Source organism: Mya arenaria, chromosome 10 (assembly GCF_026914265.1).
Source record: "Mya arenaria isolate MELC-2E11 chromosome 10, ASM2691426v1".
Classification (NCBI taxonomy): Eukaryota; Metazoa; Mollusca; class Bivalvia; order Myida; family Myidae; genus Mya; species Mya arenaria.
The window spans coordinates 23,475,639-23,501,940 of NC_069131.1; the positions used below are offsets into that span (position 1 = coordinate 23,475,639).

Consider the following 26,302-nt stretch of genomic DNA (forward strand, 5'->3'; position numbering starts at 1 on the left):
CGGTCCCAGCGCGCGCGCCGTCCCCCAATCCCTTTGAATCGTCCGTTTATAATACGTTCTCAGTCAATATCGGGAAAAAATACAATATTAAGATAAAAATGCACTATTTCGGACTATAAATTAGGGGAGTCTAACCCCCACCCCGGTCCAACATTTTAAGCCATTCAATTTCTGTTCTGAGGGAGGGGCGGATGTGGAAAGATTAAGCCCATGAGTTTCACGTACCCCTTCTTAAGTCAATTCCTGGTTCTGCCACTGATATCTGTAATCAGATTTGTTGTTTCATAATGTTATAGTTCCTTTAAACAGTTTAAACCTTTTATGGCATCAAAATAAACAGACGCATGTTCAGTAAAAACATTCTCTGTATACAACGTTCTCGTACTCCAGAGCGATGATGCTATGCATTATATTTATCACCATCTGACTGACTGAGTAACTGCCAAAACTTTTCCGTTTAAAAAGACTCTCTCATGTTTTGGCACCAAACATATTTTTCCTCGTAATGCATCTGAAAACACTTACATGTATATTTATTTTACTCCTTGGTACTGAAATTGCAGAAATAATAGTAACCAGGTTGATTTTATTTTATACTTCAATTGCATTTTACAGTAAAGTATTAAAAATTAATCTTGTTCAAGTTGGGAGCAAGCACATGGGGGTGCAGATAACACATAGAATAAAAAACGGAACGCTTATCCACTCGCCCACAGGGACTCATACTAAGGTGTTGAATATTTTAACCTTAATGGAAGTTATTGATTTATCACGTGATTATGTCAATCAACTGATTGTGCAACAGCCTTTTGTTGAATCGGGTTAGTAACGCATTTCAAAATTTTGGACTTCAAAGACTATATTTTAGCACATATCAACATTTATTGAAGGGTTTCAGCCATCAATAGCTTGGCTTTAACACTTCGTTTGATTCGCCATACTTTATTTCGTAATAACAATCTATAAAATCCAAGTAAAAGATGCATTTTCAAAACATTCGCTTATATTCACTCAAAAACTCATGTTCGAAAGATATAAAAAAAAGTATGTCATAATCATATCCTCTTTAGCGGCTGAGTTTCTTAATATATAAATCTCTTATAAATTTGCCAAATAAAATTCAACATGGGTAAACAATTATAACAAATAACGTATTTTATGTATTGCAACATATTTATAAAAAGATAAAGTCAATTGAATCAAATGAACATTTTCAATGTACTTTCTTTCTCGCGGAAAGTGGACATTTCATCTTACTCCAACAAGTGTGGGGTATGGTTGATTCTCTTCGTGACTGAAATCAACTTTTTAAACACTTGGTGCATTTCAAATCTAGTCCATATAAACAGCCCCTTCAGATTCTTTGACGATTGCATTTCCATGGGAGATCACTGCGTATGATAAACATACAAGTGTTGTTTAGCCACACTGTGGTTTCAATTATGTCAGGGGCGTAGCTACCCCTCTATTCATGTGAATTCATAAATGTGCTGGGGGGTTCAGGGGCGTGCCCCCTCAGAAAATTTTGAAAACCATGGTGCAATCTAGTGCATTCTGGACGTTCCGATGTGCATTATTTAGTACTGGAAAATAACCTATTTTAGATTCATGTAGTCAAGTTCGCATACTGCAACTTTGGTTGATTTTTTTGTCAGAATCATGTGGATTCAGTGGCGTATTCACGTATAGGCGGCTACACGCCTGTATGATGTGCATATGAATGTATAATTTGGTTTAAATGATGCATCCTTAATGTAACACCTCCTTGCTGCTACACCAATAGAAACTTCATGGGATGTTAATAGTAAAAGAACTAGCACTGACGTTCCCATTTTTGTCTGAGTCATTTAAATAATAGATAACAAATTACAAGATAAACAAATTTGTATTGACTTCTTTAATGAATTATATAAAAACATTGTACAAAGATATCATGACACTTTTAAACAATAAGTATGGTTGTCAATTAAACAGTATGCTAGCTTTAAAGATTTAGGCAAACCATTGGAATTTTACAGCGGTCTTAAAAGGTGTATTTAAAGCTGCAATCTCACCGATTGATCGTTTTGACTACCGGTACTCTTTTATTGATCGTCTATTAATGGAGTATTTTTTGCAGAAATGTCTAGACCCAATTTTAAGTGATATAAGACTGCTGAAAAAAGATCAGATTGCAGTTCATCATATTTATGTTTAAAAAAATGATGTTTTATGACTAAAAGCATTACGAACAATTTAATGTAAATGAACTTTTCGGCAGTTTTACCAAACATTTTTGATTGGTTCTATTGTGAATAATCTAATATGACTGAATTAAAGGAATGATAACCAAATCAGCCGATTTTGAGACAATTTTGTGTCTAAACTGACAATCTGTAAGAGTGCAGCTTTAAGTGTTGATCTAAAGCTTCATATACACATTGTTATATTGTCAATAACTGTTTAAAAGGTCTCATGTACTAAATAAGATAATAATTTTCATAATATCTAAAATTGATTAAAATAAATAAAGTACCATTATACCTATTTCTTAATAGTGCCGTTTCTCATCTGACAATACCATTCAAAGCCATCATTTCAACTATGAATTTATTTTTAACTTTCAACTTTTCTATAGCATATGCAACAAAATATACCAAAAATACAAGCCATGAACAATATGATTGTTCAACTTGCATTATCTTTGACCTTTTGATATGACCATTTTCCAGTTTTGTCTATTTGTAAGTTGTGCCCTGAAGAATAAAGTATGACTGTATGAATCAAAAACAAGCAATAAAAACACTAAAAATATACCCCAATCCCTGTAATTTCTAATACAGTACTAAAATCAAGCAATTAAACATTTAGAGCTGCACTCTCACAGATATACCGTTTCCACAACTTTTTTTGTCTTGGAATGAGCAAGTTTTTGCGTAATTATCTGCAAACCAATGATAAAAGATTGCTGACAAAAGATCAGATCGCAGATTTCATATTTCCGTTCGAAAATTAATGTTACTAACGGTTTAAGAAAAGTGCATGAAAAACATCAATGTTTTAACTTAAATAGAAAAATCTGGGATTTAATTTTTCGCAAAAATTGGATGGTTCCAATCCAAGACATAAAATGAAAAAGGTTGTCAAAACATCTAAAGTGTGAGAGTGCAGCTTTAACGTTTGAAAGTAACTCTGTTTGCCTCGTGCCCCTAAACAGGGTTTAATTATATTATATGCCCAGTGGGCTTGTCCCTGTATATTTGATTGTATGATTGCAGTAATGGATACTGGTCTAATTATCTTCTGACAATTTTTCACCAATTTTAAAGAATGAGAAAACACATATTAAGCTCATATAACGCTGTACAATTTAATCTCATTCATTAGGTTGAGAAAAATTCCTTAAAAATATTAATTGTGGAGACATATCTTATTTAAATACATACAGGAAATGGCGACATCATTTACCCTTTAGTATGAAAAAGGCAGTTTCCTGATATTTGAATAGCGGTTTTTTATTTAAGCATCTCAATTCATAGTATGTATCAAGTTTCAAAGGAAACCAAATCATTGTAACGATTGTTTTCAAAATAGATTCACACTCTTGATAAACTTCTTTTCCTAGTTTCAACTTTTGAGACTTTTTGATGAGCCTGCACCTTCCCCCTCTTGTGCAGTGGCTTCAAGCAATAAAGCTACCAGCTCAAGTTGCACAGCTGGTGAACAAGACTGCTGATAGTCGGCAAACTGCACACTTTATGCCATGATAAATCACGTCCATCGACTTCCAGAATGAAGAAATGACGCAGCACAGAATTGATTTCAATTGGACCTCTCTGTACTTTCATCACCTTGTTGTAGTCAAAGACTATGTCTTAGTGTGCAGTGCGGGATCTTGAGAAGCTTTCTGCTCGTCTGATGAAGTAAGTTTGGCAGAGTGTGACACTCCTATCTACTCATATGGCTAGACACCTGTGATCTATGTCTTCTTGTGTGTGCCCAATCATCACCTGAAGAGAATTTAGAGGAAGTTAGTGCTTGCTAACAAGTCAATGTGACAAAACAAGGTCTTTCATTTATGCCACCAAGAACTAGTATTCCAAGTTTCATAACTCGTATGTTAACTCAAAGCAATTGAGCAGAAACTGTTTGGTAATTAATTTTAAGTCACTGCTTCCACTTATACTGCAAGTAATATTGAACGTGAACCGACTGACCCAAATGCAATTCTAAATAATTTTTATGTGCAGAAACCTTAATCCTATTGACACAAAAGTAATCCAATTGTATGTCTTCACAAAACATTCTACAACAATATTTGTTCTAACTTATTGTTTGGACACTTACTGAACACTTTTGGTCTGACTTTATAATGCAGCTGGTGAAAATATTAAAAGTCCCTTAATAATGGGCTTACAAAAACATGAAAAAAATGTATTTGTTTAAAAATTACAAAGGGCCATAACTCTTACAATATTTAAGTTTGTATTGAGCAGAATAAAAGGCTTTGCCTAAAATACAACCTTAAAACTATATTTACAAGTAAAACAAAAAAATCTACAAATATGTTTTTAGTATCTGGTTTTTGAGAGTGAATGATCAGAAGAAAACATCACACATTCACAATCATATTAAATAATTTAGTTTTTTTTTAAATTATATTATATTTCAAAAACACTGCAAAAGACAAGACACTTACGTTTCAATTTCTTGATTTAATACAGTGATGATTATCAATTCTTATGAAGGGAGATGGGTCTTACACTCTAACCAGTGCAACTTGCATGTTCTTAGTTGCTCAGTTATTACCTTTCTTAAAATTCTCCTCTTGATCTGAGCCACGCCAAAATGATGGGAGAAGCTTTTGTTTTTCAATCAGAATGTATAGCACCTCTGTGTTTCTGTTTGTCTCCTGAAATAGTAAAAGTTTATTAATAATAATAACAATAATAATAATCAGTGACTTTTATTGAAATTATTTTCACCGATTGTGCCTTGCACATTGGGGAACAAAGTTGACTTCTGAGGAGAAGATTTTTCCATATAGACATATAGCAAAAAATAGCTCCGCACCCTGGAGCAATGTTTTTTTATGAATCAATATCCAGTGAAGAAAATTCATACAGGGTATTGCAACATATTTTGCTTCAAATGAAGACTTTTAACAAAAATAACTTAACTAGCTCTTCATCATATTAAATAAATATTAACACAGTCTATGCCGCACACGGAGCCCCGCATTTGATCTTTTACCAAAGTTTGATTGAGAGTTTAGTTTCACATCGACAAGTCTTTACTGGTCTATTAAAGCTGCACTCTCACAGATTGAACATTTTGAAAAAGGTTATATTTTTTATCTTGGAATGAAACAATGTATGCGAAAATGATGACAAAAAAATGTCTTTAAATTCCCGTCAAACATGTCCGAACCAAATTCAAACTATGGATAATCAATGTCATTCACGATGAAATTCAGCACTTCTTGCCCAGTATATATACCCTTACTTTAAGCAGAAGGCAAATTTAAACACACACATTTGTCCGAAATTTAATCAAACTTTAAATGGTAGTAGGATTGTCATTTGTTCACATAATTTTCAAGAATCAGGAAGTGGGGAACATTATAAAGCCATTTAACGATACAAACAAGACGATTTTCTATTGAATGTACAATAGTAGTACCGGGGTAATATGCAAATAGTTATTATCTCAAGAAAAGGACATCAAGACCAGTTCATTTACCAGTAGCATCAGACAGTCAATAATGGTTCTGAGTTTAAAGAGCATAATTTCCATTTTATTGTTAGTTTAATCATTATATATTTAACACCAGTTGTGAAGAAGGAGTTATCATTATATAAGATTATATTATCTGGCAGTGGTTGAAAATGTAAAGTGAGACCAGTTTTTTACCTGTTATTGAACAAACTGTTATGTTGGCAGGACTGTCCTCCTCAGCAATGAAAAGAACAGCAATGACTGGCTGGCACTCTGTAAAATGGCGATTAAAACATTTTGTCCTATTAAAACTGTCCCTTTCTAAACAATCCATCAGCAATATATATAAATGAGCTGCGCCATGTGGAAATGTATCTTGGGAAGTTTCCATTCCATGTAATGATGTCATAAAGATGAGCAGAAGACATTACTTACTATGCAGTAAAAGTTCTTACTTTAACAGTAAAGATATCTTTCTCTGAGAAAATTTATCAAAGTGAGCTCTTTTATGTCATGTTTCTAAGTCTTGTACACATCTATGTTACATATATAAATAATAAACAGGAATAAAATGAGGAGTTGTGTACACACTTATTCCTCCTTATGTACTGTGTAACTCAAGAAAAACAATCCATAATTCTAGTAAATCTCTAGAATTCCCTTACTTTTCTCGCTGTACAAAAATGAATGAGGAGTTGCAAACAAGCAGGGCCATAAAACTTTTGCTATTTAAACTGTACCGCAACAGCAATTTAAAGACAGTGATACTCATTGATGGAATAGGCACTTAGACAGCTACATTTTCTGAGAAATGGAGATCAGACTAAATTCTCCAGAGATAATTTATAGATTTATTTGAAATAAAAAACATGTTACAGTGTTTGTGTTAAACTTGTTACTTATCCCTGATTTAACACAATCATTACCTTCAAAATGGTGATAAAATAAAAACAAATATACCATATTAAACACTGTTTACTATCACATCTGTACCCCCCCCCTTCTTACATACTTAAGCGGCTGTTACCAAAGTAAAGAATGAAAGGTCCACAAGGCCAATTATAAACCATGAACCACGAGAATCCTGTTTACTAATTTGATTTTAAATCACCCAAAAGGCTTTCTACACATAATGGTTCCTTAATTTAAATCTAGTCTCCAAAGGTGTCACAGTTGTGATTTCATTGAAAGACTTGAGATACGTTATTTAAAAAAATGACGAAAGGAAAGCTTAAACGCAGAAGCCTGGCCGGGTATATGAGCCTGGAAATAAATACGCAAAAGCTCACCATGCTGCTAAGGAGTCTTATATAATTCCCGGCCCCAGTTCAGCTGGAGATGTTGATTCCACACGGCTGGAAAACCGGCCCGGTGCACCCAAGCTTCACCATTGGCAGTATCTGCAAGAGGAGGGTGTAAATCTGGGAAAACGCATTTATAATCAATTTGCGAAAGTTCTTATCCGTCATAAGTAGTGAACATGTATGTGGCTTATAGAACATCTGAAATTAAGTTTAATGAAGGAGACAAAGTTCGGTCTGGGATCTTAACCTGGATTTTGATGCTGAAATTGTAAGGGCCGAAATCAGAACATCCACTCCCACTCACACTCCAACCACATTCCCGTAAGGGACACTCAAATGATCACTTGAGTGGAATATGGGGAGTGACACTCAAGTGATCTGTTCGTATTCACACGCCTCGCTAACACTCCACTTCATCAAGTGAGCAATACAGTATATAATTATACACGTATGTTTACATGATCATATCGGATTATCTGTTTGACTATGGTGATGTTTACATTATACATTGTAAACATATGTTTATTTGAGATTTGAGTACCTTATTGTTAGTTATAGCAACAAACAAATGATAATAAGTGTTATTCTGAAACTGAAATTTACATTTAACAATTGGTTAATAAAAATAAACGTTTTGGGTTGTAAATAACTGTTGCAAAATACGTTTAAATGCATGTTTTTTGTTGTCGTTGTTGTTGCTGTTTTAAATATGTAGCCGTTTTCCATTGTATCACGTAATTTAAATATGTATTCATATATAATCTTGCTTTTGTATTCTACATAAAGCGGTCTTGGGCGTTTGAAAATAATATATGGAAGTTGAAAAAATGGAAGTTGAAAAAAATAGCAGATGGATAGAATTAGCGAATGAATCTACTTCTTATGGGGAAATAACACCTCGGAGTGAAAAACAACTCAAGAAATGTAGGGGAAAATGGATGAAAATGACGATAATAATAATAATAATAATAATAATAATAATAATAATGATGATGTTGATGATGATTTGGTGGTGTTGGTGGTGCTGCTGCTGGTGGTGGTGCTGCTGATGATGTCAGATGATAATGAAAATGATAATAATAATAATAATAATAATAATAATAGTAATAATAATCCAGCTGAATGTAGGCTGGAAAATACATATCAATTCCCTTACCACGCTATGAAATGGCCTAGTGGCGTCAAGTTAGCAGCCTGGCGGCCTAGCCGCCTCATGTGACTAGCGGCCTAAAATTGTTTCCTATTCCAAAGCATTTTATATGCGTTCTTTTCTAAAACAATGATAAATTAAATGTCCTTTTCATAAATCAACATCCTTTAGCCAATATCAGCATTTCCCCCTTTTCCTGGGCTTCTGGATTGAGTTTTGGGGATTTTTAGGCCGCCAGGCCACCAGGCCGCCAAGTTCACGCCGCAAGACCGCTCAAGCGTGATGTATTTTGCATAGGAAAACAATTATTTTAGCATTGATTTAGAAGAAAACTCATATAAAAATGCTCTGAAGTAGAAAACAATTTAAGGCCGCTATCGTACGACTAAAAACATTGATTTATCATATTTCCCATTTAAACCATTGAACCTTGAAATAGATAACAAATTTAGGCCGCTAGTCCGCCAATCTCACGCCACTAGGCCGCTAACTTCATGCCGCTAGGATGCTAACTTCACGTACCTTTAGCTGCCTGTCTTTGCAGCCATTGATGAATTGCAAACATCAACATTGCTGGGGGTTCAAGATCATTGCGAAACAAAACAAATATATGATAGGCGCATCCTTTTGAATTTGTTTTGTTTATAGATGGCCACGTTATTGAATGAACATGTACTTCAATGGATTATCCCATTCTCTTAAATATTGTCTGGGAACGAGCATGTCCCTTATTTGTTCCAAATATTTGATATATTTCATCTTTTCTACTTGCCATGTACTTTTTTCACATACACTCATTCAATTCCTATTCACAACCAATCCTCAAGGGCGGTTCAAATGGCCTAGCCGAGCACTCACAAATGTCCCACTCACGCAAAACACTTGAGTCTCACTCACACCTGTGAATACAGATATACCTTTCACTCGAAAATATCTCGACCGTTATGTGATTACAGAGGATTAACTCATTGAGTGTGAGTGAGAGTGATTGTTCTGAATTCGGCCCTATGTTTTGTTCAAATGAAGTATAAACTTACAGTGAGTACAGAGATATCTTGAAGTCCAGATTTATCGCTTACCTGATGTTCGTAGGGCTACAATTGAGAGCTTTTCTGTAAATTGCAGGAACTGTCCCCATGAGCCTATTGTCTGTTAGGGGAATGGTGGCTTAGGTGATTGGTGGTACCACTCTGCATTTCTTATCCACACAAAACACAGTGTATCTGAAAATGACAGAGAATGGCCATGCACTTATGAAAGCTATGCTAGAAATACGCCGTTATGAGTGTATCAGATGACATTTCCACACAGAAATTGTGAGGCCTCCAATACAGCAGTACTGACATCATTGACGAAAACATATATATCTGTCATGGAGCTATGCTGGTTCTGTGGCGTCAAAACCACTGCAACTGGGCAATTCACTAGAAACATCTTTTCAGAAAAAAGAAACAACCAATACTGGGTAGCCTTTGTCACCCAGTGAACACCCAGAGCATCTAGTTACTTTGAGCATCTATTTAGTTAGAAGTAGCCACATTAAGATCTCAAATTAACAAAAAAGTGTATCCGTAAGCTTTGAAATACTGAACGAAGTGCAACTTTGAGGGGGGCTGCGAGCAAATATTGTCAAGGGCAGAAATCTCGCAGAAGTTTGAAAAAGATTATGCAAAGCTCTAGCTTGATGATTTTGGCCCAATTTCAAATTGTTACTCAGTAACACGGCGGCGTAAATTTAATCTAACATCAATATAGTTACACAGGAAAATAAGAAATAGCTTTAAACTCTCTAACATTCATGGCAGAGTGTCTGAGTATCCAGTATGCCAACCAGGACGGAGAATATGTGAAACATGCACATACACACCTTTACAGCCCAACATTTGGTTATGGTTTCACAGTTATTCATTTACACAAACTCACAATCAATCAATCGATCAATCAATCAATCAATGCACACCCACCTGGAAAGGTACGACATCCTTTGGAAGAGATGAATCTTGCAGTCTGGTAGACGGTTGCTGACTTAACTTTATTGTCCCAAGCAGCAACTGCAATTAGATAAACATGTTGATGTTCGCACTAAAACAAAGCTTAGTATTGAGTAAAATTAAACATGCAGCCTGTTGGCTGGGGTAACATATCTAAATCCCCAAATGGATGATCTGATCCCAGCCAACAGATCAGCGAAACACGAATTGTATTGCGTGTCCAGGGGGGGTGGGTCCCAAGGATATCTTGACGCAACTTACCATAGCCGCCTTGCGTTTTTGTTCACAAAGCCGGCACACACAGTTCATTCTCAGTTTGCATGTTGTGTACTGAAAAGTTCCAGCTTTCCATGACACTCGCAATAAACCTATCCATGAATTAAAACAAATAAACAAATAACTACCAGGTAATTATGGAAATATAAATGTCATTTTTACTTGATTGATAAATACAACTTATATTGCAATCAAACTGGATAAAATATCAGAAAAATGTGTCCTGTTCAAAAAAGTGTGTTTTGAAGTTGCAGACAATAGTCCAAAGACCAAGAATTAAAGTGTTTAGACAGGGGCAGGCAAATCTTAAAAAAAATGTCAAAATTTTAAAATTTAAATAAAACTAAAATTGTACAAACCTTATATAAATCATGTGTACACTTGAAAATACATACAAGGATACAATGTACACATAATCAAACGCTACCTGACAGAATAATTTTTTTTCAAGAACTACTTGAAGGGGTACTGTGACCCGCAAGTATTTCGTTGTGGGCGGACACCTTTAAACCTCTTTCCCGCACATTAATTAAACACATCTTATGTTTTGTCAGTGCCGGTTTTGATGACCAGTATAAATCTAAAAGCAGTTTTTCTGCCAATATTTACCCAAATGATTTGGATGAATGCTTAACAAGAAAGTGCAGTGTACACAATCAAATAAAGTATTTAGTGTTCCAGAAATAATGAGCAATCTGAAATCTGACCCCTTACATTCCTTAAATATTCACAAAGAGTTAAGTTCAAATTTAAGCAACATAAATCACATTCAAGCAGAATAATTTCAAGCAAAAATGAGCAAGAAAATAGAAACCAACTGAATTGTATTTTCAAATGTTCCATCCGTGTTTGTTTGTTATCTTTTTATGATTCAAATGGTAAAAAATGGTGCAAATGTGAGAAGCTCTGAAGAAGAAAACTGATATTTAAATAGAAATAGTGATGAAATCACTGACATTATGTTTACTTAGCATCTAAAGCAACAGACCAACCAGACCTACCAGTATGCTAATCTATATTTAAATGCTAAATTTTAAAAACCCTAAACATACAGATAAGATCTGTGGCGCAGTTGTTTACATTGTGTGATTAAAATGCATATATTTTTGTTGGTGATTAGTTTAAATCCAAGATTTGTTTTCAGAAGATCAGCAATAATGTTTTTTCTTTGTCTCAATGAAAAATGTAATGTTCAAGTTCATAAGCGCTGTTTTATCTGAGAATTTCCCTTGGTGTGAACCGTTTACTGTGTCCAAGTTATCCAAGCTGGATCTAAGACATTACTACAATATGGGCAATTTGCACTGCCATTTTTATAGATAATTGTGTATTCCAAAGGTATTCTTTTGGTACATTGAACTCACAACAATATTTGAACTCCTGACGTCCAGCACCGCTGTCAGATTATCTAATCCAACCACTATGCCATTGCATGCTCTTTACTGAACGAAAGATAAATGAATACTCACAATTTTGAACAGTTTTTTTTTGGTCACACTTTGATAGCAACCTTTTAACCCCACTTAAACCTGTCTTCCCTATTTGGCAAACAGAGAATTTTTAGAAAATTTGTTATCTGATGATCCTGTAAATTTTGTGTGGATAGACTAAATACTGTTCGAATTTAGCAATTCAAAACTAACATTTTGGGTTTATTCAGTGTAGACCCTAAAATATCAATTTTGATTTATAAGTATGTAGGTTTGTTCAAAAGCTCAGTACAGTTTTCTTTACTTGTTAAGTTATCCAATTTCTGTAAATAAATGTTACTAAACTTGACTATAAAATACTGTAGGGGGGCGTGGCGTAAAGTTAAGAAAAAATCCAAATAATGCAACAGTCAATTGCAGCATGGGCCCCCAAGGTCCTGCTTATAGCGGGGACTTTGACTTTCGGTCCAGCCAATCCCAGGTAAAATTCCCGCTCTGCACAGACAAACAGCTGGTAAAAGCCCTGTCAAATGAATTATGGTCATTTCGTAACCGCTCACTGTTGGTCATTTCGTAACCATTGTGTTAGTCAATTCGTAACCGTTAAGAAATCGAATGGTCATATCTTAACCGTTGACTCCTATAATTATGAGGAATTAATTTAATACCATTTGAATTTACAAAATAAGTTTACTGTAAGTATAAAACATAAAAATAACAACATAAACAAAGTTAAATCTAGTAGATGTATTCCTTCTTTATTCCTAATAGTGTAGTGCGATTTGCCAATAAACTCTGAAACTATGACAAATAGAAACATTCACACTAGCTATTTTTTTATGTTGCGAAGGAAATATTATAAGTAGGCTGAATATTAAATGTAATAATTTTTTAATTCATAGATATTCTACCATTGAGAGGAATTGTGACCTTAAGCCAATATTTTTTAAATATATAGACCATATAACTTTAGAATTTCATTTTTTTAAATTGCATAGAAGTATTGTAAAATGTAGTGAGTTTGCCGAATGAGAGTATGCGCTTTTTATATGCTTATTGTATTAAAAATGTGTCGATATGTTTAATTTTGTATCTTGTTATTGGAAATTAATACATTGGAAACTCACTAAACCGGACAAGGTCCGGACTGGGCAAAATTTCCGGTTTAGTGAGGATTCCGGTTTAGTGGGGATTCGATGTACAGAGTAAGTTTACTCAATATATTAACTGAGTTAACCTTTAAAGGCTTTTGTCCTCTAGGGACAGTTCAATTCTCCGACGTTTAGACGGAGGTTGAGACATGATTAAAGCACTTGCAAAAGTGATAAGCATAATTAAACATTTCTGCGTTTTTATAACCATCTTTTTTCCAAGTCTTGAAATAAAACAACTCTCGTAATTTAATGCTTGTTTAGTATGTTTGATAGTTTAATTAAAGCACCGCTCTAATTTGATTCAATCATAGAAGTCTTAAGATAAAACAACCCTTCAAAATGATCACTAAAAAAACGTTTCTAGTTCTTTATTTTCTGCAACAAACAAATAAATGTTTTAATCAATTTTCTTTTCACAAGTTTGATTATCGTTTGATTATCGCGCGACAGTCAATCCACAGCGCAATCATCATTATCGATTATCGTATTAACATAACATCACAGGTGTAATATTTAATGACGTACCGGCTGTCAAAACAAAATGACACGTGATTCGCGAATTCCTAATACACAGAATTATTTTGACACGTAATTTTACTCAAAAATACATCGCGATCAGTCTTAAATTATTGTTTACAAGTAAGCAAAATGTAAGAAAATAATTAACATATTTTGGTAGTATACCTTTTGTCATCTAGGGAACTTCTTTAGCCCTAAAAGGCTAGTAAATCCCTTTAAACTGCTTCGTCTGTAAGTTCTCCGCCTTCGGTATGACTTAATATACTTCAGATGTATCAAATCGTTTGTTTTTCCAAAGTTTATCAAGACCTGCCTTGAAGGCATTCACAGATGTGGTGTTCACTAATTCATGTGGCAAATTATTCCAAGTTGAAACTATACGATTGCTGAAAGAATTTTGACGTAATGACAAATCATTTCTAATTTAGCATGATATATATATATCTAATAACTATTGAGTAACATAAATTATTGGCTTGTTACTAGTGAGAATTTGAGTAATGTCTTCCAATTGGTGTCTTGGTTGCTGTGCCATATACATCCAGGTTCGAACAATACACTTAACGAGGTGCTAAGTGTACTATTTATCACCTTGTTAAATGGTGGTTACCATATGAGCAATTGATTTCTTGACGGTTACGAATTGACTGACAAAATGGTTACGAAATAACCAAGATTCAGCAGTTACGAAATGGTAAGGTTACGAAATGACCAGATCCCCGTCAAATGCCCCTGGGGACATCCTAGGTTAGGCCCATTCCCTGTTTTCAGCGCAAAAACAATAACACGCATTCACTCAGCACTGCCGGTCCACCTGGAACGTAAAAACATGGCCCATTTCCCCTGCTATCCCTGGTATAAACAAGACCTGCCTGGGGGCCATGGTTACAATTGACTGGTGCATAACTGTGGCAGAATAAGGGAAATATTTTATTGTTGCATTTATTATCAAATATGAGAATTTAAGACACATGCAAAAAGCCACAATACGAATTGGTGATAGTGTTCGTTCTGTTCTGCTATTTAAAGGTGGTGAGAATGACTAATGACATGACATTGACGAACAAAATGTAAGGCATTTGTATCATTTCGTCTTTTATTTATTAAAATCTGAGATGTTAAGGGAGCAAATCCCTTTTTAGATTGGAACATACCAAATAATAATAAGCGACGATGTAGTGGTAAACCAAGTTTGTTAGAAATCAATCGAGTTTCTCCAAAATACAAGCAAAAATTACACCGGATGTTGATACTAGTGATTTAGTTTCGGATGAACAAAATCCGGATAAATCATTTGCTTTTCATCCAAAGGGTGGACGATTTATACTACTGTACAAAAGTCATAAAAATAAACGAAAAAAACGTTGAATATGTATTTTAAACACTTACCAAGTTACCATTCTCTTTCCGTAAGAGATGAACGCCATACTGCATAATTGCACGGAGATGGTACCACGGAGATACCCAAAAATTTCCGTTATATTCCGGAAAGTTAAATTTCTGTATACTTGAAAATTTGGATGTTGATGGTACACGAAATATCGAATTTCCTTATTTCTGTATTTTATGGAATGAAACTTCGGGATATTATACAATAGGCTTTAAATAAAGTAAAACAAATAAAAAATGCTTAGTATATAGCTATTTTTGACCAAAATTATGATTTTTTCCCTGGTCGCCTTAATAGCTATTTTTATGGATACACAAATATACACACACAAAAGTTTAAGAATATTTTTTTTAATATTAAAAGATAATAAGATTTAAAACAATGAAATGATCTCGTAAATAAACATTCAAGCTTATCAACTTACTGTCAATGGACATTTTTATTGACATTTGATACATCAAATCTGGACTGAAAATATTAAGGAGACCAATTTTTGTCGCCTTAATCCAGCGGTCCCCATAATGCCTAGATTAATATATATATGGTCACCTTAATATCTGTAGTAGATATATATATATATATATATATATATATATATATATATATATATATATATATATATATATATATATATATATATATATATATATATATGTATGTATATGAGTTTGAGTTTGATTGCAACTGTTTGAAAAAAAAAAAATATTGAATATATATAACACTTAGAATTGACCAAGAAACCTAGTTTATGACTCCATGCTACCCAGTTCCAAACTAATCTAAGATTGCATCAAGGAAAACATTCTGATCAAGTTTCATGAAGATTGGTCCAGATATATGCAAAAAAAATACAGCCTCTAGAGTTTCCACAATTTTTTTTTAAGATTTGACTCGGTGACCTCATTTTTGACTCCACATGACCTACTACTTTTAAACTATTCCAAGATTTCATCGAGGCATTCTGATTAAGTTTCATGGAAAATAGAGCAGATGTATTGCATTGTGTTCCAAAGATTTCTGTAAGATATGACCTAGTGACCTAGTTTTTGAACCAATAAACCACTTTTAAAACGCAGTCGAAATTCAACATAAGGAAACATTCTGACCATGTTTGAACTTAATCAGACCAATCACCACCATAAAATAGTTTCGGACAAGATTTTTGAAAGATTTGACCTAGTGACCTAATTTCTAATCACATGTGACCCAGTTTAAAACATGTCCAAGAGTTCATCGAGGAAAACAGTCTGATCAAGTTTCATGAATATAAGACCATACATATTGCCTCTAATGTGTTTCAAAGATTTTTCTTAAATTTGACCTAGTGACCTAATTTTTGACCCCATATGCCCCACTTTTACAAGCGGTCCATATTTCATCAAGGGTACATCATGACCAAGTTTGAACATAATCCGACCAATCATTTCCATTCCAGACAAACAAATTCTTAGATTTGACCTTGTGACCTAATTTTCAATCATATGTGACCCATTTTAAATAAGTCCAAGATTTCATCAAGGAAAACATTCCCATTAAGTTTTATAAATATTTGATCATGTATAATGCCTCTAGTATGTTCCAAAGATTTTTCTAAGATTTGACCTACTGACCTAGTTTTTGACCCCATGTGACCCACTTTTTTAAGTAGTCCATATTTTTTCAATGGGTACATCATGACCAATTTTGAACATAAATTGACCAATCATTACCATGATATGGTTCTGGACAAGATGTTTCTAAGATTTGACCTAGTGACCTAATTTTCGATCATATGTGAACCAGTTTCATTTACGACCAAGAGTTAATCAAGGAAAACATTCTGATTAAGTTTCATGAATATTTGACAATGTAAAATGCCTCAAGTATGTTCCAAAGATTTTCCTAAGATTTGACTTAGTGACCTAGTTTTTGACCCCATGTGACCCACTTTTAAAATAGGTCGAGATATGATCAAGGGGAACATTCTGACCAAGTTTGAACATTTTCTGATCAATGCCTACCAAGATATGGTACCGGACGGACGGACGGACGGAAGGACGGATGGACAACGCCAAAACAATATCCCCCTCCCGAAATCTTCGATTCGGCGGGGGATAATCAGATAATTCAAATCATAAGGAATGGAGAACTTTCACTTTGAACTTCATATTTAAACTACAGCTATCACTGGATGTGATTAATTCCCCCCCCTCTCCCACTATGCCACCTTCTTGTAATAAGAAGAATCACTTGGAGTGATAAATGTTCCTTGAATGCCCTTTGTCCGTTCAAGGCATCAATTAAGATAATGGTCCTACTATATAGAATAAGAACTTAATACTATTTGTGAAATAATGCATGTAATTTTCTTTTGGTTTTCAAAAGCATACAACAGTTTTTGAGCTGAAGGAATCTTGTGAATTGTGATGATAAGCACTCATTGATATCACTATTTGTAATAAATAAGACTTTAAAACTAGTGTTTAGTGGCCAAGATCCAGTAATCAGATGTTCATCAGATTTGTGAGTACAAAATAATAATTTGTCACTTTTAGGATATTGTTCTTTTGTGCATATTTCATCTTTAATCATTATTTTAACAAAATAATGTTTCTTTGTACAGTTGAAGTTAATTATGATATGGTGGGAAGAAGTATAACAAGAGCTGAGTCACAGACAGCCACATCTACCGACGGGAGAAATTGCTCCCCATATGCCAATTTTCTATGGAAAGGCAGAAATTGAAATACAATTGTGCTGGTAGAAGGTAAATGGTTGTAGCATTAGTATACATAAGTTGGATAGTTCATAACACGTAAGATATGGGCAGGTTTGAGAATTAAATTCTGAAGTAAATTTCAAGAAAAAAAGCAGCAATTGAAATTCACAAATATCCAAGATACGGCCCTTCAAAAGCAATCCAATAAGGGAAGTTTCAGGGAAGATATTTAAAGAAAATGCAAGGAAGGAGTATGGTTCTTGTGAAATGCACTTCCTCTCATTGCCATCTATCGACTTTTTAAGTTTCATTTCAATCCATTTAGAATTTTCAAGATAAGGCCCGGACAAGTACCTTTGTTGGTAAAGGGGATACTACTTAGTAATATGCAGGGCAGGATTATGGTTCTTAGGCACTGCACTTTCTTTCATTGCCATCAATCTATATTTGAAATTTCATTTCAATCATTTAGTATTTTCCAAGATATGGCCCGCAAAAAGCACCAATCATAAACATATGGTTAAGAGGAGAAAACTAACTGTATATGCATGAAAGGATTATGGTTTTTGTGCACTGCCCTTCCTCACATGACCATCTCTCTATATACCAAGTTTTATTTCAATCCCAACAGTAGTGGCCCAGACAAGCACCAATTATTAAACATTTGTTAAAGATGCACTCTTACTCCCAAATAAGATTTACCACAATTAATAATATTGTTTTAATATTCCAAAAAGGATGAATAAATGTCGAAAACAATGGTTCTTACGAAGGATACCGAGTTTAATTTGAAAGAAATGAGTATAAAACACGTTATTTCTACCTCATGAGACTAAAGTAGACCAGAGTATTTATTTTAGCATTCACCAATCATTTATTATTTTAGGGATTTCTGCTTTTAAATACACGGTTAAAATATTGTTATCTGTAATTAATATTTTCCATAAATGTATTAATTAGCAGGTAGTTAAAGGTTTATCAGTCAAAATTGATGCTTGTTATACATGTATATGTATTGATTTGAATAAGAGTGTCACTTTAAGGGGAGATTTCTTAAAAAGTATGCGTGATAGAATTATGGTATATCTCATTGCCATCTACCTATATACCAAGTTTTATTTAAATCCCATCAGTAGTTATGCTCCGGACAATGGTGTGACGGACGTACGGACGGACGGAAAGACAAAGTGGCAACTATATGCTCTCCCTATGAGAACATTAAAAATACTGCAGTTATGGTTCTTTTGCAATGCACTTCTCCTAAATGAAGTCAATACCTCAAAAAGCAAACGGAGAAATGAAGAAAAACAGACTTGTTCCAATGTCTCATGATGAAAGGACAAGGGGAAGGGACTATGTGATTCCTACATAGCCCACACTACCAGGTGGTGGTGGGGGGTATATTAATGGCTTACGTGTACTTACCAACTACTGCGACAATGCATATTGTCGCGACACAGCTTATTATAATAATAAAGGTCTCTTTGTTCGATTGAACTGCAGGCGTTGGTTGTTTGACTGAAATAAAAATGAGTACATGAGACAATTAGATTGAACATGGTCTGTCTGTAAGATCGCCTGCATATCTTGCCATATCTAATAGATCGCCTTCTGGCCTTTAAATGTTGCCTTGCCAGAAATTATTCAATTCAAACAAAAACAAGAGCAAAATTAAGTCTGTATTTATCCCATGTAACTATAGATCTGTTTGTTCCATTAAGCCGTTTACAACACCGCATAAATTTTGAAACCATTGATTTAAGTAAAAATTGACTACTTTTGCATGAAGATGATGGAAGCTTGCAAGCAAGGCTTTCACCAAGGTGCACAATTTTTGTTGCAAATACTCTGACATACAGATCAAGCATATTGTAATGATAGCTCACAGACCAAGAGAATCAGTGGAGACAATTCAACATTAGGCTACTAGAAAAGATCAGCCATTCACATGCAAAGAGTAACAGATAGATCTTAAACAATAATTTAGTTTAAAATCTGTAAGTTTATATTATTTATAAGCATAAACATATACATTCTGTGATATTTCGGCCATTTTGATTTCAGAGCACATCCAGAAATTTCATTGGTTGATGACTGTCAACACATGCTCTTGTTCAGATCGATATAGAAAGAAATGCGCATGCGATGTGAAACATTTATTTTTATTTTAATGATTTACATCGTCTAATATTTAACTTTGGGTTAATAGAGGTACTTTTGCATACATATTTTCGCTTTACGACCTTTGTCAGGATTGCGCAATCAATGTTCTATCCCTTGTCAGTAGAATATATATTATGTACAAAAATCAAGAGAAACCCATAATTATTGTTGAACACCTACCTTCAGTTGTAGAAGGGGAGGTAACTAATAAAGGATGATGGGTGGACTGGCTCGGAGTTTTAACAGTGGTGGTCAGGGTTGTAGGTGCCACAGATGGCATAGGAGGACTAAAAAATATGGATTTATAGCCACACTATCACAATGTTCAAGTGTGTAAATATTTATTTTATTCATCAACATGAAATCGAACCCCGTTGGCCTAAAATCGCTTGTCTGGAATTCCTCGTTGGCTCAAACTACATGTAAAGGACCAATTTATTTATACTGAAGGTGAACAATCCCACCTGGCTCAATGTTTTCGAAATTCGAGGTCTTTTCGCCGGTCCCCAAGAGTTTGAGACACCAGGGTTCGACTTTACAAATAAATAAAGGTAATACATCAGAACTCTGAGTTTCATGATTATTCCAAATCAATTCAGCTTAAGGGTAAACAACCATAGTAGTATTATCATCGCAGTAATTTCAAATCATACACTTACTTTAAAATGGGCACACACTGTCCTGTGGTCTTGTCACGGTAATGCCCTTCTGAACAAACAGGAACACAACTGTAGTCTGTGAATATCAATTACACTTTTTGTAGTTTAATTGATAACTATAACAATATGTTATTGAGGAGTCAAGTTAAAAAACTTTATGTTGTGAAACAAGTTTCACGGATAAAACTAGTTTCTATATAAGAAATTATCAGTGAAAGTAAATTCTACCTGTTTTCTGTGTTACAAATTTCAAGTTTTGAGAATAATGATATATTCATGTGTTTTCTTGACCTTAGGTCACGTGCGTTGCCGATAACTCTGCAAGCCTTTTACAAGCTTATGCATGTGCCCTTGGGTCAGATTTTTCAATCCACACTGGAAACACATGATTGATCTTCTTTCTTGCAAACCTCAATTTATACTTCTGTACATTCACCAAATAGCATGTGCGACAATGTTTGCTGACGTCATAAGGTGTACTTATTTCAGTTCAATGCTGACTTCCAAAATCATCCTTCTTCTAAAATCACATTTTCTGATAAGATTTTTTGATCAGGCTCTATCTTTCCGTAAACTAAGCACTAAAAACAACGATAAGACAGTGATCTTGTGCCCAACTTATCTGGCATTGGGTAGCCAGACTTCTTCTATCTATCATGTGTTTCTTTCTGGATCTCTGGTCTATGTGCACTTGTGTAAGCCAGTGTTAAGTTAAAGGCCACGTAGCATGCCTGAGGGTCGGATTTTTCTATCTCGAGCAAAAGACATGATTGATCTTTATTCTTCCATACCTTGAATGGTATATCAATTTATCAATTGGTGTAAAAGGTTGTTTTTTTTAATATTTCACCAAAATGCGTGTGCAACATTGTTAATCGACATTATGACGGGAACTGATTTATATTTGATGTCAAAAAGATCCTCCAAAAATCATGTTTTTGAGAATAATTTATTTTCATTTTTAAAATAAAAGTGAATTGTATTTAGTCTATTTTGTATGTATTAATTGAGCTTAATCAAAATATCATAATATTATTTCGTGAACCATATAGCAAAAATATGGAAAGTGGCGTGTCATTGCGTGGACTCGTCTGGCATGGAGGTGCTAGATGAAACTTTCTAGCACACCAGAAAAGTATTTCTGGTGAATTTAGCCATGCTAGAAAACTCTATCTAGCACCTCCCATGGTAGATGAGTCACGTGCTATGACGCAATTCTTTTTAATATATATTTTTCTTATTTTAGCATTTATGTAATCATAATAATGATTTTGTAATTATATATGATTTCTATCAACATTAACTTCACAAAAAATACCGCTTAAAAACTTAACAAAATAACCTTTAAAAGACGTGATCTTGACATATGCAGTGAATAAAAAATACTGCAGGTCATGATGACAGTAAATATCATCGCACGCGCGTTTTGGTGAAATGTACAAAAAATGTGTTTTTGTATGTCGTTTATTTCACAAAAAAGTTAATTAAGGTATGCTAGAAAAAATAGCAATCATGTGTGTCCGATCTGGATAGAAAAATTGAACCCTTGGGAAGGCTGCGTAGCTGGTAACTCAGCAAGCGTCGTTAAATGGACATGCAGAACAGGGAACTTGCATTTGTATACATCAAAAAGCAACTTAACATACATTATTATAAGATACAATGTTTTTGTTCTGTTTTTACAGTCGGGCATATGATAACGAAACATGTTGGCTCAATGAGCCATTTTCCGATATGAAAGTTACCCAATTAAAACACATCTATAGATAACAAAATGCATTGAAATTATAAACATTTTTTAATTGGAGTAAAGATGCCTTACTTGATACCAACTCGTTCTCTGATGGACAATTCTTTCTTATACAATTTTCATTTGAGGAAAAGCACATAGGAACATCCACACCAAAAGGTGCATAGCCATGTTCATAGTCACATCTACAGAATCCATCAGATTCTGTTCTGTCCTTCCATGATATGCCACAATTGAGTTTATGGTTGTCAGGAGTGCATAGATTCCATTTCTGAAGCGGACACCTATAATAAGTGTTTGAAGGAGTACTTTCTTTGTTGTTGTAGTACCTAGTGTCATTACACTTGTCACACACTATTTTCCCATTGTTTGGTGGCAACTCTCGTGTATTTTCGTAAAAACTGATGTATGGCTGCTCTCCTATCAAAGATAAAAATAAGATTTGCGCAAAATTACAGTCAAAACCCTTCACAAAAACAGTGTATTAAATGCGCATTAAATGCATTAAAAGCAATGGTATTGGCACCTTAAGGGCATTTAATCCACACTTAAAGCAGATTTTTTTGAAATTTCATTTATGCACTAATCTGCATTTTTTTCTGCATTAAAAACACATTTTGTCTGCGATAAAAAAGCATTTTGTCTGCATTAAAATCGCTTTTTTTCTGCATTTTAAGTGCATTTTGGTAAAAACTGTATCATTTTTTGAGAAGGGAAGTATTCAGAGATGATATATTGCAGTAATAAACGAGAGCATCGCCAGGCAATGGCCAACACTTGTCTGTTCTTTTTCAGTGCATCGAATGGGCATATATCAACATCCATTATAAAGGCCTTCTTATACATGTGTTTAGTCTCTGGTATCATGCGTACCATGTTTCGTTCGAATATCTTGGACTGCTGTCTGAGGGGAAAGTTCAAATTTATCACCACTGCAAATGATGAAGCTGCTGTTGATGACAACAAGGTCTAGGCCAGGATAACCTTTTATTTCAAGATTTACCAGTTTCATTGTACACAGGGTGCAAGTATAAATAAACTTACACACCAATGGGAAATCATAATTTGTTATATTGTTCAAAAAGTTTTTTAAAGAAGTTGACACTGTTCATAACACTTGCTCTATATTTCATACATTGTAGATGCAGTTTTGAAGCTGCACTCTCAAAGATTGACCGTTTTGACATTATATACAGCCAAACCCCACTGGCTCGAACTTCCAGGGACTTGCAAAAATACCTTGAGCCTTGGAAAATTTGAGCAGAGGGAATGCTCACCTTTAGTAAAGGGAAATCAGTCCTTTACATCTAGTTCGAGTCAACGAGAAATTCGAGCCAAGCAAGCTCGAACCAAAAAGGTTCGACTAGATATATATAGCATCTAATAACAATCTTTATGTGTCACAACATTGTTCTAGGGAATCAAGTCCCTTAAGGGCTTGCCGTCCACTATCCAGGGCCAAACATTTAAAAGGGAAGAAAGACAATGTTTTTTAGTTTGATTAAAATTTATGCTTCTTCACTAGGGATGACCTGAATTACTACGAAATATTGAAAATGGAGTACAAACCTTTCGAGCAATTTTGAACCACAGCCCAAGTTTCGTTGTACTCAGTGGGTTTATTGTGATTAAGAGCACAGTGGTATTCGGTTCCATCAGGGAAACCAACCCGGTTAGCGAAGCGTTGGGCGGCGCATTCATAGTCACAGTGGGTTAGTGGGCAATCTCCAATAAAGTTGAAGTCCCTCTGAGCAACACATATATGGGTACAGTTGGGGTCAACTGCTTTGAACACTCCTTTTGTGTGGACACTCTGAAATTGAAAGCAAATAACAAATTCAATAAGCACATGTGTAGAACATACTTATATAAAGAAAATAAGCTAATGTGGTTTTAAGATTATTTAAAAACTAGCAGATGTTTCGAAGACCTGAATACTTATCAATCAGAATTTATTTTATACAATGTAACAATTTCAGGCGCAAACGTTACGGTTGTTTTATAATAATTTATTTTTCAGAGGCTTTAAACACTCATGCCCTTATAAAGCTTACCCTTAACCAGTAAGCGCAGTGTCATTTAATGTGCTAAAGAGCTGAATGTAATTTATTACAGAAATATGATAACTTAAGCCCTTGTCACAGATAGTTTACAACTAACTTAAAAGTGGCCTCCGTCAACAAGAGTTTGCGCCAACCAAATACAAACTCTCGTGATCAAAAACCAGAAAATGCTATGAAAATTTAGTCTGCGACTGGTTGGCAGTGTATTGTATGACCAGTTGATGACTGTCATGCAACTATCAGAGGCTGTCCTAACACTTTTGGCTACTGCTTGGCAGTTATAGATGAAAATTTAAGACCGGTTGGCAAGTGGTTGCCGATGATTGAACAGTGGTCTGATTGTACAGTGGTTGTCAACCTGCACACAATTATTTAAGAACATCCTCTTCACTGCCCTCTCCCTTCTATGACTTTAATCTGCATTTGTGGTAGAATGTTAGCTGGCTGTTGGGTACAAGTATTTAATGAAATGGTGTGATGAAAGCAAATCGGCGATTTGTTGTAAAACGGTTAGTAATCAGTCTGTGACCGATTGGCATTTAATTGCTTATCGTTCAGTTGCTGATAAAAATACTGGTAGGCGACAGTCAGACTGACAGGCAACAGCATGAAGACAACAGAAAACCCTTTAAGACCAGTCTAGGCAACTTAATTATATCATAAAAACCAGTCTAAGATAAAAGAAAATCTGTAAAAGACTTCACATCCATTTCATATAGTTTTTACATGTATATAAAGATTTCTAGCAAACACTGATCATGAGTTGGTCATAAGCTATGTTAAACGATGGTTTTATACAATTAGATAGAAAACCAAACTACTTACATAGAAATTCAGACTAAAGATTAATAAAAATGTCATCCATGTAGAAAGGTTGCATCTAATGCTGCATTTAGCCTGAATAAAAACAAAAAAACTAAAGTGAACAAAGATAAATATGCACATGCTAACGGCTTACTTTAGTCATCAAACTTTATCATATGATTACAATTTAAAGTTTCGCTTCAAACCGTCCAGTACTTTCCTAAATACTATGTACAAGATAAGTGGAGTTTCAGGGGAGATAACAAAAAAGTGCAGGGCAAAATTATGTTTCTTAGGGGTACTACGTTTCCTTTTATTGCCATCTGTCTACATTTCAAGTTTCATTTCAATCCCTTAAGTATTTGGCTATGACAAGAACCCATTTCATAAAATATCAGGTAAAGGGGATAATTAGAAAAATATACAGGGCAGCTGGACGGACAAAGAACACCTATATGGTCTCCCTTACAGGCACATAAAAATGAATGTCACAGAAAACAACATATCTCAATTGAGCAAACTGTTTGTCATATTTACTGTCCTGGAACATGTGTACTGTCCTAGAGCATTGCATGTCTGTACTACTACATTGGGTGTAGTAACTTTATTGGTTACACAGTGATAAATGCCTAGAACCCATGTGCATCTCTTTTTCTATATAAATGGTGTAAACATTGGGGTCGTGAAACCATAAACATAAGTGTTCTTTTGCAAGCAAAATGGTCAGCTCACTGTACAATATATAGCAAAATTTATTTATCAGTTTCTATTTAACCTGCGAAATGAATCAAAATGGCAGCATAATTTTTAAAATGAGTTATGGTCAATTCCTCAATGAGTGCAGTCCACATGGTTTATGAGTTATGGTCAATTCCTCAATGAGTGCAGTCCACATGGTTTATGAGTCATGATCAATTCTTCAATGAGTGCAGCCCACATGGTTTATGAGTCATGGTCAATTCCTCAATGAGTGCAGTCCACATATGGTTTATGAGTCATGGTCAATTCCTCAATGAGTACAGCCCACATATGGTTTATGAGTCATTGTTAATTCCTCAATGAGTGCAGTCCACATATGGTTTATGAGTCATGGCCAATTCCTCAATGAGTGCAGCCCACATATGGTTTATGAGTCATGGTCAATTCCTCAATGAGTGCAGCCCACATGGTTTATGAGTCATGGTCAATTCCTCAATGAGTACAGCCCACATATGGTTTATGAGTTATGGTCAATTCTTCAATGAGTACAAGCCC

The 26,302-nt window shown here is 34.6% G+C and overlaps 1 protein-coding gene and 1 long non-coding RNA gene across 6 annotated transcripts in view; both read right to left on the bottom strand.

Annotated features, from left to right (window-relative positions):
• Positions 1-26,302, bottom strand: part of LOC128206092 (uncharacterized) — a 126,872-nt gene that overhangs the window by 38,945 nt on the left and 61,625 nt on the right. For 2 of the 3 annotated variants that reach the window (XM_052908261.1, XM_052908259.1), the window contains 6 exons: positions 25,070-25,141; positions 23,751-23,994; positions 22,254-22,601; positions 20,432-20,507; positions 19,953-20,059; positions 19,035-19,127 (listed from right to left, as the gene is read on the bottom strand). In XM_052908261.1, the coding sequence (XP_052764221.1) occupies positions 19,035-19,127; positions 19,953-20,059; positions 20,432-20,507; positions 22,254-22,601; positions 23,751-23,994; positions 25,070-25,105 (904 nt within the window). In that variant the 5' untranslated portion in view covers positions 25,106-25,141. The remainder of the gene's footprint in view (positions 1-19,034; positions 19,128-19,952; positions 20,060-20,431; positions 20,508-22,253; positions 22,602-23,750; positions 23,995-25,069; positions 25,142-26,302) is intronic. The other variant, XM_052908260.1, reaches the window with a different exon arrangement.
• LOC128206094 (uncharacterized) lies at positions 1,880-15,441 on the bottom strand. Of its 3 annotated transcripts, none has more exons than XR_008256383.1 (7): positions 14,911-15,441; positions 10,116-10,202; positions 9,231-9,374; positions 6,987-7,097; positions 5,893-5,970; positions 4,789-4,891; positions 1,880-3,989 (listed from the first exon to the last, which is right to left on the bottom strand). It is a non-coding gene; the product is annotated as an uncharacterized LOC128206094 (long non-coding RNA). The 3 variants fall into 3 exon arrangements; XR_008256384.1 differs by lacking the exon at positions 14,911-15,441 and adding an exon at positions 14,676-14,886; XR_008256385.1 differs by lacking the exon at positions 14,911-15,441 and adding an exon at positions 10,404-10,441.